The sequence below is a fragment of the Gavialis gangeticus genome, unplaced genomic scaffold (assembly GCF_001723915.1).
Source record: "Gavialis gangeticus isolate Ggan-Ray unplaced genomic scaffold, GavGan_comp1, whole genome shotgun sequence".
NCBI classification, from domain to species: domain Eukaryota; kingdom Metazoa; phylum Chordata; order Crocodylia; family Gavialidae; genus Gavialis; species Gavialis gangeticus.
The window spans coordinates 75454107-75465577 of record NW_017729022.1 but is presented as its reverse complement, the minus strand read 5'-3'; the positions used below and the strand labels follow the sequence as shown (position 1 = coordinate 75465577).

The 11471-nt window shown below is 40.2% G+C and overlaps 2 protein-coding genes across 3 annotated transcripts in view; one reads left to right on the top strand and one right to left on the bottom strand.

Annotated features, from left to right (window-relative positions):
• Positions 1-1413, top strand: part of MKRN1 (makorin ring finger protein 1) — a 15231-nt gene extending 13818 nt beyond the window's left edge. The window contains exon 7 of one of the 2 annotated variants that reach the window (XM_019515402.1): positions 486-1413. In XM_019515402.1, coding sequence (XP_019370947.1) covers positions 486-698 — 213 coding nt within the window. In that variant the 3' untranslated portion in view covers positions 699-1413. The remainder of the gene's footprint in view (positions 1-485) is intronic. The other variant, XM_019515403.1, reaches the window with a different exon arrangement.
• Positions 1414-7441: 6028 nt separating this feature from the next.
• RAB19 (RAB19, member RAS oncogene family) overlaps positions 7442-11471 on the bottom strand; it is a 10385-nt gene continuing 6355 nt past the window's right edge. Inside the window, exons 2-3 of the mRNA XM_019515405.1 lie at positions 10799-10982; positions 7442-9399 (exon numbers count right to left, since the gene is read on the bottom strand). Of these exons, the coding sequence (XP_019370950.1) occupies positions 9134-9399; positions 10799-10982 (450 nt within the window). The 3' untranslated portion in view covers positions 7442-9133. The remainder of the gene's footprint in view (positions 9400-10798; positions 10983-11471) is intronic.

The following is an 11471-nucleotide window of genomic DNA, read 5'->3' as shown; positions in this document are numbered from 1 at the left end:
GCAGCCACTGCACTTTGCCTGAACGTCCACACTTGACTGCAGAGAAGGCACCTGACACAACCTCCCTGTCTTCCCTTCTTTTGACCCTGGAATCTGTTTCCCTCCATGGTCTGTAAAATCCTAAGTCTACTCACTTTGAGGACACATTGAAAATCTCACCTAGGCTTTCAGGGATGGAGCAGGTGAGAAGGCGATTGATTTGCTAGAAGGGGGGCAGGTGGTTCAAAGACTGGAAATGATGGAGAGCAGTATGTGGAAGTTGCTTAACATTTCCCAACTTGGCTTAAGTTTTAGAGATTCAGAGAGGTTGGTGGGTAGCTGGAGTAGCAGTTTTTTGTAAAAAGCAATCCCACTGTTGTCTTAAACAAGAAAGTTACTCGCATGTTATGCCTGGGGGGCTGGCCTGAGGCACATAAGCCCCTAAGGAGAGTATGTACCTTTGAACACTGGGTCACACTAGGGCAATAACTGTGCTCTCTTTGCAGGCCCAGCGGAGGAATCGGTTCTGGGAGTTCATCGAGGAGAGGGAGAATAGTGACCCCTTTGAGAATGATGAGGATGAGGTTGTGACCTTTGAGCTCGGCGAGATGTTGCTCATGCTTTTGGCAGCTGGTGGTGACGATGAGCTGACAGACTCCGAGGACGAGTGGGACTTGTTTCACGATGAGCTAGAAGATTATTATGACTTGGATCTATAGCACCTGTCAGTGGAGTTTGGACTGTCTGCTCAGTTTCAGGCAGTAGCTATTTCCTGTGGTGTTGTGGCAGTGCCTGTGTTTCTCCTAGGCAGGCCTATCAATTCCAGGTGCTGTTGTAATAACTTTTACCCAGGGTCTGTCTCCTTCCCCTGCCCCAGGAGTGTTTGTTTTCTCTGTTTAAAACAAATAACAAGAAATAAATCTTTAAAATGTTAGTTTTTGTAAAATGAATTTAACTGTCAAACAGTTAGCTTAGGTTTGTTGCTTCATCTGTGTACCCAAGAGGATTCACCCAGTTCCAGGGTTAAAGTGTTTACAGGACTTCCACACTCATCTTGAAGAGCCCAGATACAAAAATGAGCAGTGACCATGTAGTGGGGGATGTAAATTGGCCAGTGGCCTTTTTCTGCTATGGACTTTGAATCGATACTTCAGGCCAGACATACGTACTTTTTTTCTGGCTTCAGCTCTGTTCCAGCCCCCTCATGTACACGTCTTCATTTGTGGTTTTGGTCTCTTGTTTACTTGCACATTACTATTACTACTGTGTAACCAGAACCAGGTGCAAATGTTCCGGGTTTTTACTGTATTTAGCATGAAAGGAAAATGTCTTTGTACGTGAAAGGAGAACTTTCTATGTGTATATACAAATAAATGCAGAGTTGGATCTCAAAGGCTGAGAGACTCTGTGTTCAAAAAAAGGAAAACAAAAAATACCTTTCATCCCCTTTTGGTGCATGAAGTCTTGCCTTCGATCGGATGTGAAAAGAGTTTAGTGGGCTCGGCCCAGTCTGTGACTGTGATCTAATACCATTGGATTGATAGTTGGTGCTACCTTAATGCACCAGCTCTCTCTACTGCATATTATGAGGGCTGGCTGAAAGTAGAAATGTGGCTAGCCAAAGAGGGATCTAAAAGTACTCTTTTTCCAGTAGAACACAAGCTGGGATCCTGTAGTTGCACTGTTCGCTCTTAAAATAAATTAATAATAATAATAATTATTTATGACATTGATAACCACATAAGCCATGAGCTTAACTAGGAAATAGCTGTGTTGCTTAGTTGGTTCAAGGCATGTGCGCCTCACATCACATTTGAGTTGTGCTGATTGCCTTGTAAAGCTGTTCAGCTTGTTGCAAGTTATTGCTTACAAAAAGAACTAGCAGCTATGCAATGTCAGGCTATATAATTCCACTGAGATGAGGTCATTTTGCCATCAAAGTCCCACTGCAACAATGCTAACCTTGCTGTTTCTGACTCATGGATGCCCTGTTCTCCTACTGCTCGTTCCCTAGACTGCCTCTCCTTTCACTTTTTAAGGTGGAATAAGAAATTGTTCCAAAGTCTCCAATGTATTGTTGTGCAGCTGCCTTTTGTAAGAAGCACTTTTCCCAAATAAAAAAAATTAAAGAAGTCTGTCTGTTCTTTATGCTCAAAGCCTCTAGACTTCAGCTTACTTTTTATCTACTCAATGCAAGCTAGTTTGATTTCTAACTGCTAAAGTCGTGTCATAGGTTTAATGTAGAATTTTGTTTTGGCTGCAGCCTTATACCAAATAAATTTTATCATATAAAAATATTTTAAGACTAAGGACAGCTGAGATTACCAAACTATCAAAGGATACATGGGCTTGGTGTTGAGAGAAAAGGGTGGGGGGAGGTGTCCATTCTTGAAACTAAGTTCTGAGACATGGACTCAGTTCTGCTTATTTCTGTATTTAATTGCATGATTTTGGTGCTTTTGGTGTCAGGGATTGGTAACTTACTTATGTATAATTTGAACTATATGCTGTAGTCCAGATAGCACATCACTAGAGGTTGAATGCTTCCTGGTAAAATGTATGCTGCTGTTTAATGGGCCTGTATATATTCTAAAGTACCATTCTCTTTGAGAATCAGATAAGAGATAATGAGATTGTCATGGAAATATATATGCATACCGTGAAGGAAGGGAAAGTGTGTACTCTTGAAACTAGATTTAGGCTAGTTGCGCATACAAGAAAAGATCTTAGAAGTGACTAGCAGAATGCAACAAACCAAGTAGAAGGAAATGAAAGATTTGGAAGTTTGTAAAATAAAAATTAAAAGTATCAAGAGGAATGGGAGGAAAGGAAGCTGGAAGTTCATGGGAAAGACAGAATAGAAGAAACAGGAATAAGTGCAGGGAGGATAATGGGAAGTTCAAGGAAATGAGGAACAGTGTTTATTGGAGAGAGTGAACCAAAGATACAGACTGATTTATTGTAGTCTTTACAGAAAGCTGGGTGCCAAAACATTTCTGAATACAAGCACAGTTGTGATTTAAGTACCAAGAAGAGATTCTTTAGGGCAAAGGGCTGAGATGGTGAGGTTGGATTGTGTGTGGAATAATGCTGCTTTTGTCTTCCTGAATCTTATGTATGTTTCTATACCTAATGGGAGGCACAAAAGTGTAGCTGGTTTGATTTAGTGTATAAACAAAATGTTGCTGCTGGCTCTGGACAAATTTACCTAGAACAGAATTCCAGACAGTACAACATAAACCTTTTTCTGACAAACTCTGCTTTATAAATGATGCTATTTTTTAATGCAGGAAATTTGCATCTGTGCCTTCTTACATTACCTGCCCTCCACTTGAACACGGCTGTCTGTGGTCCTGACTATTAAGAGCTAGACTTCTTCCATAAATGGTCTTGAATTTAACTGTGACTACTGTTATCAACAATGCAATAGTCCTGCTCCTTTAAATACAAGATGCACCCACATTTCCTGACTCTATTTGATGGCTATATTTCCCCCCTCCCCAGTAAAGACAATTTTACAGGGCTACTAGTGTGGTACACATAGAGCTTTTACTTTTGGGGGTGGGGGTTAATTCTAAAAATGCAGGCTTATTTTTAGAAGAAATAGTTCTCTTTTAAAAAATGACTTAACATTGAAGGAATGTGGACATTCAGATTTTGATATTTGCTGTGTATCCTCTGAGTCTAACATTTTTATTTTCCCTTTTTTTTTCATGGTGCAGACATTGAAAGGCAATAAATTTTAAAATGGTAAAAACATAAGTGGCAACAATTACCATATGGAATTAAGATATCATATTTTCCTAAAGTTTAAAATCCAGAAAAGGAGAAAACTGATATTCATGGTGTGATTACCAGGATGAAAAAAGGATACATCATCTTTGCCTCAAGACACAAAAACCCACCACTGAAAGCCTGGAAATAAGAGAACTTTCCCCACAGCAACATTTTTCCTGAAACTTTCTCAGAGTAGAGTATTTATTAATGTAATTGCAATTTACAGTGGCTCACTTGGACTTAAGTATCTTGCTGTAGTGTAGTGTGTTCAAACTACCCAGATCAATTGATGGGGTCTTGTTTACATGGGCACACGTGGCATGTCCAACTATTATCAGGTTAATACAACAGATGCGCATACCAATGTTTAACACCAGTTCTGGGAATAGGGCTGTATGCCAAGAGCAATGCAGAGTAGGACAATGTATTTGTTTTAGATGTGAATTACATTATGTATTCATTCTGAACTACTATAAGGCTGAGCTGCAACACTGTTTTTCCTAAGGATAACTTTAGAATGATGTCATCACCTGCATAAAGTCATGGGAATTGGGAAAGCCTGCTCTATGGCAGGAGATTTGCAACAGCACTGGCAGTAGCTGTGCCTGTTTTGCATATTGACATGCACTGAATCATTAAAGCCCTCTACCCTCTCCAACAAACTAAACCTACATTCTGGGGCAGAGCCGGAGAATCTTTTAACCCTGGCATGAGAGAGAGGAGAGCGAGAAATAGTATCTTTTAAATTAAAAAACTGGTTTCCATTAAATACATAGAACTGATAATGCAGTTACTGCAGAGCCACTAGGTTTGACAGCCAGTCCACTTTCAGTAATGGTTTGGTTTCACACCTTAGACAAGGCCTATGCAAACATTTGAAGTGGTGTGTAGACTTAACCAAAAGTGCCTTTAAAAACTTCGGATGTCAGTAATTGCTATTGTAAAGTTTGCTGTAAGACATGCTTGCTTCTATTATAAAATGTTTTGTGAAAGAAATGTACTGCCTTGATGAAACATGAGATAAAAACATTAACAGTAGCTTAATTGCTTGAGGTCCCATTGACTTTCAATGGGACTTGGGCTTCTAATACTAAAATCCATTTTGGAAATGAGACTTGTGCTCAAGTCACTTTGGGCTAGATCTACAAGCCTTGGTCTTCCAATGTTGAGAAGTATTTGCAGCTGTGAGTTGGATGCTTGGATTCCCTTTGCAACATATGGAAAGAGTTGAATGGCCAAGAAAGGGATGCCTTGTATTTTTTTTAGCTGCTACTCAATCAGGGGGAGGAGGAATTCACTTTTGTGCTATTGTTGGGAGGCAGGGGGGATTCTGTTGCTGTTCCTGATACAGCTGAGAACATTGGGTCACTTCCGTACTACTATACCCAGCTCAGTTTCCTCTGGCAGAATCATGACACTGATATGAAGAAGGCATGATATCAAGTTAAACAGCCATTTGTGATTAGTCTTGCATGATTTTCAAAAGATGTTTGAGCACCATTAGCCTCTTTTCACATTGATAGTGCAGCCACTGCTGCTGAATGGGATATGGAAATGGGCAATACAAAGCTGTTTATGAAATGCCATTAATCTAACTCCTGCTATTTGCTCTGCATTTCCCTCTCAGAGCACACAAGAGGCAAGTTATTTTGATTTTTTTTAAGCTGCTACAGGACCCTATCCACATTAATTTCTCCCCTCTCTACTCCACTTCTCCAGCAATATCATCTGTACTTTTAACATGTTTTTGACCTTTCCATTAAAGCTGGTAGAAAATGGAAACAAGACTAAATGCAAGACCATACTAATGGAATCAGAACTCTGGGTAGAGGTGACTTCTTTTATTAGGCAAACTATCCACCTAGGAGAAATTTTACAATATTTTCATTTTTCTATGCCTTGAAGAAGGGTGAGTGTGCCCAAAAGCTTGCATATATATATATATATTTTGCAAATATTTAGTTGCTCTAATAAAAGATGTCACTTCTATCCAGATTTCTGATCCCATTAGCATGGTCTTGCATTTAGTCTTGTTTCTGTTATCTACCAGCTCTCTAATGGAGAGGTCAGAAAACATTAAAATTACAGATAGCGTTGCTGGGGAAGTGGAATAAAGAGGGAAGACATTATCATGGATAGGTTCCTGTAGCAGCTTTAAAAAATCCAAACAACTTGCCTCTTGTGTATTCTGAGGAGGAAATGCAGAGCAAACAGCAGGAGTTAGATTGCAGTCTTTTGGCAAGCTGCTTTTTGATAGCTGCCATCTTATGCTCTTCAATTTAAGTATCCATTAAAGTTTCTAGTGCTAACCTTACAGCTTTTTCTATGCTGGAGATCGAGCTAACCAATAAAATTGCCTAGTGTAATACTCAAACAGGACTCTCATTAGCAATTGCTGCAGTCACAGGTGACAAGGTTCACACCTTGCTCCCAGAACTAATCCCAGCACCATTATTATGCTCAGGGGCTTCTAGCAGATCTCAAAATGGAGTCAATCAGTAGCAGCTCATTTGAAACTATGGGAGAGGTCAATCTTCTCTGTTTTCTTCCTCAAACCAAAATGAAGATTAGGATGATTGGCTGAAGCACATTTCTTAGAGATAGGATCATCTGTTTAAGCTACTGAGAATTCCCCAGAGAAGCCCAGGAAGGGAGCCTGTGACAAGTGAAGCAGAGCTGCAGTCACCCTCCCCCCAAACTATTCCATCAATATTATTATTCACTCTGGAGAAGAAAAAGCATCAGTAGCTCAGAGAAACCCAGCCGTACCAGATACTTAATCAGCAAGGGGGAAGACTGGCTTGGGGAGGTACTACCAACCCCAGAGGCAGGCAAGGTAATGTGCTGACAAGTGCAGGTAAGTGCATTTAAGAGGAGTAAGGGATTTCAGAAGCTGCACTTCCTCATTAATTTTGAAGTCTCTGATGCAGCTATCCCATTAGCAGCAAGAGAAAGATTAGCTACTAATTTCTGTTGGTAGGATTCTGTTATTGTTACATTCCTGGCTATTTGAGGAACCCAAACAGGTGAATATTTTTAATGGCACTTTTAGGAAGGGTACATATGCTTTCAAGGAAGGAAAATGGTAACACCAAGTGAGTAGACTCCCTCATAAGCAGGGCAAGTTTTGCCATGTAGAATATGGGCAAATTTGTAAAGCCAGACACCATATCTGTAGCACTGTTTCCCCTCAAATTCATGTGTGTGCAGGGAGCAGGGGGTGGAGATATTTAAACATTGTAAAAGACATTCCTCCCAAAAAACCAAGACTTGTATTAGGCTATATGCCCCTGCTTTTCAGCATGGGGAGATCCAAAAACAGGAGTAACTGATTAAAAGATACATTATTGACATTATTAGTCAAAGTAAACTAGTTTAAAAGGTAAATGGCAACAAACATGGGCTGTAATTGTGCAAAGGGTCTACTGCCCCAGGAGAAAGCATAAGTTACTTAGGCTAATGTTGAACTGGAGAGAGAAATTTAGGCTAAATAGCAGAGAAAGATGACAACTTTCAGTTCTTTTGCTTTCTGCTACAGACTGACATTCAGAACAGTTCTGCCCCAGTTGGTTGCAGATAGTTGTATTACCATCCATGCTTAACATGTTAATCAAGAAGTCAGGCTGAAAGCAGCACTATTCAGTATTTTACATTCTTACTATATATCACAAGTCTTTACTCAACACAAGGTATTAAATCAACTTTTATTTTTCATGTTTAAAGTCAGACACGCCTTTTTGTACAGGGATTCTGCCACATCTTTCCAAAACTGGAAAAAGAAACTCAAACCTTTGGCAAATTTCCAGCCTCACCAAGCTTCTAAGGTTTCTGTGTCTATGATAAGAGATGTACTTCATTGTTGCCTAGTAGAACTTCTGGCTTGTAGTTCAGTGACAGCACAGCCAGAGCTGGACATAAGAACTGTTCATTACTGACCTCCCATTCTAGGAGGTACTCTCCTCTGGAAGAATGGGCAGAAAAGCCCTTGACTCCATCTTAGACAGTTGTGGAAATAAGGATTTCGTTCTTAGAACTTCATGCAAGTTCAGAAAAACTCTACTAGCAGAAACCTTGAGTGAAAGGATGGAAATATGTTCACTATTAATACCAAATGAACCCAATTCCCCTAACAGATCTCAGTGAACTTCTCCCAAAATAGTGAACAAATGGGTTTGGAAACTAAAGCAACAGGTACTTGGTGAAGCCCACTTTCCAAAGGTCACACAGCAGGAAACACGAGCTCTCAGTCACTGTAAGCAGAGCTTCATGATCCCAAAAAATGCGACTAGTACCCAGCCTCTTACTGAAAAATGCAGCACTTAAGTAAATGTTCATCCCACAGGACAGCTTCACACTGCTCTGTTCATTGGTCTTAAAAAAAAAGTTACTGAACTATTCTATCCATTTGATCAGCTTTACAAAAACCTGAATACTCTTTCAAAGTTCCAGGGCCAAGATCCTATGCTACCACTTTCCCCTACTGCAGCACTTTTAGACGTGCTGATTTTAGTGAAAAGCCTTTCATTTCTAATAGGAAATGTACTTTAGAAAGTAAGTAACATGAAGCTTCTCAACTCTCAGATGAATTCAGTCACTTAATCCTCACCTGGGGTTTCTCTCTCTCACTGAAAATAGCACCTCCATCACAGAAAACACCTGTAGTACTACTGAATAACAGCAGAGAGACCAAAGTGTAAGACTGATGGCAGCTCTTCTTGTTTCTCAACACTTGGGGAAAAAAAGATGAGGTATTCCTTAGATATGCAGTGCTATTCAAGCAGTAGGAATGGAGTGTAGGCTGTTTGGTGAGGAAAGGGAAAGAAACACAAACAAAACCCTGATGGAGGACACTGCCCACCTGATCACAATGTTATGCAGCTGTAATGGAATGGATAACTTACTGAGTAAGCCAACCACACTGGCAAGGACAGATGTAATGGATGGTAGGGACTGCAAACTGAAGAGCTATTTATGAAGACTAGATAATTGCACCTACTGTACCCTAAAAGGAAACAGTCAGCACAAGGTCTGAGTGCAGCTACCCTCTGGCACAGCCAGTAGAGCAATTGTTCAAGGATTCAGTTCAAAGACTATTCTATTCAAGAGGCTGTTGAACCCATTTAAGTTTTCATGGTTCTCTTCAAGCAGTCCACTGCTTGCAGCCTCTCAAGTCCTCAGCTCAAAGATTTGGTAAAGTGCCAACAACACATTTAACCATTAGAAAAGTAACACCCATATCCTGGAGAAAATTACAGGCCAAAATGGTAAGGCAGCAGTGCACCAGAACAATCATTTAAGGCCAGACAGGAAGCTTTCTTGGTTGAAAAAGCCTCAGGATAGCCACAACTTCCACATTTCTTACTACTGAGACATGTCATCAACAAAGGCATGGGCTCTTCTCTGGACTCTGACTGGCAATTACTGGTCGGGAGTCCAGATAGATGCTGTTGGGAGGATTCTCCCCATGAAGCTGCAAGGTGTTCCTGGCTATCAGCTCCTTTGCCATCAATGTAAACACCTCCTCTATGTTCTGGGCCTCTTTAGCTGAGGTCTCCAATACAGCCAATAGCCCATGCTTCTCAGCAAGTGTGCAGGCATCTTCAAACAGGACCTGGCGCTTATCCACAGCATCAGATTTGTTCCCTTTAAAGAAAAGCAAGAAAACAATGGAATTCTTTATTCCCAGATAAATTTTAAAGATACTTTACAAAGAAAAATTGTTTGAGGAAAAGAATTATGCACAAAGTTACTGGAATGTCAAATATAAACCAAAACTCAAATTAAGTGCATCTAATACCTTTGGCACCAGTAAAGTAAAGGTTACCAATTTATTCTGTCAGTTGCCAATATCCTTTCTCCATCCAATGACTTGTTGTAGGAAAACAAACAGTTCAGGAGCACCAGTGTGGAAAGAATCCACCTGTCATTTTGTAATATATTGGAGGCTGTGCTGACTTAGAGGAAGAGTCATATTAGAATTAGTGTATGTATAGAACTGGATTTTCTTTAATTAGTACTACAGTCACAAAACCAACTGTAAACAAATGTTGCCAAGACAACTTAGTGCACCACACAGAACTTGTTAGTATGATGACATCACCATTAATATTGAAGTCACAATGCTTAAATACAAGCAAGTCATAGTTCTGCTACAAAATAAGACAACTTTGGCCTGCATCCCAAAACCAGAGATATTAGGTGAGTCAGGTCTCTGCGAAAAACAGGAGAGAGACTAATCTTTGGCCTCCAGTAAGGAAAACTACCACATAAGACTCAGATATTAACTTATTAGCACGTGTAAGGTATTTAGACTAAAAAAAAAAAAAAGTCAGACAAAAAAAAAAACAAAAAAACAAACCAACTTATCCTAGTTGTCAGGCATTAAGATCTGGTGTAAAAATTAGAATGTACCTCTAGCTAACAGCAATGTTATAAAATAAAATTCTTTCTCTGCCTGATTGCTCTGACCAGAATGCATTATTTTGCTAGTGATAAGTTTTAACATCTTTGAGCAATTTGGAGAGAGCTTTTCAGCAGATTCCAGTCTTGTGTTGTCAAAAGGCAGCCTTTTTTTTTTTTTTAAATGGGACTGGGTATCTGGTCTGTCTGGGTTACCCTTGCTGTGTTGCTTGCTTGGGGTTGCCAAATCAGCACTTGTGAGGAGTCTGCTGTATACCGTTCCCAGAACATGGCTAAGGTAAGTCCATTTTTCCCTCTTTACAATCTACACAGATATAAAAATCTGAATGTGTTCCTCTTGCTTTTTCAGAGGAGTAATACGATGAACAACTTACCTACTCCATAAATAGGAACAGACTATTTTGAAGCATGCACAAGCAGAGGTCTGTACCCAAACACCTACCATGCTTGGAGCCCAGGCTTGCTCAGTCCCAGGAATAGTTTGGGCTGGCATTCTCCTGTTCTCATCCATACTGCACTCAGCACAGTGCTGGGATCAGGATAGGTAGAAGTGGAAGGTAAAGATGAAGCAAGGAGGCTCATAGATCAAAAAATAACTCAAACAGCAAAGTTAGATTCGTACCAATTAACATAATGACCAAGTTAGCAGCTCCATATTTTTCAATTTCATGAATCCAGTGGGGAATTGATTCAAATGTAGATCTCCTGGTAATGTCATAGGCCAGGATTGCACCATGGGCACTGCGATAATAACTCTGGGTTATTGTCCGAAAGCGCTCCTGGCCTGCTGTATCCCACACCTGAATCTGCAGAAAGAAAGAACAGAAGTGGTAAAGCCCCATGAAGTGCATTCAATAGACTTCAGGGAGATTTTCATTAGAAAGATATGCTGCTTAATACTAGTAGGCCCTGTCCCCTGTAGCTACAGATATTACTTAATCTAGTTTAAAAAAAAAACAAAAAAAAACAACCCCCCCCCCCACCAATTTCTAGATGCATAGAGCCAACAAAAAAAAAAAATTCACATTGTTGCCGTGTTGCAGCAAGCTTTGCTATGCATGTACCTATAACTGAGTTTGGATTGACAAGGAAAAAAAAAAGGGCTCCATCATACCACAACAGGGCTTAGACATCATCCCAAATCAATACAGATAGAAACTGGTCAGCAAACCGGAGCTGAACTGTTAAAGTTTTAAGTGAGCAAGGGAGGAAAAAGAGGAGAGAGAAAGAGCCCCTTGGAGCACAGAAACGGGGTTGGGCAGGGAGAAGGGAAATATGAAACAGCCTGTAACCAA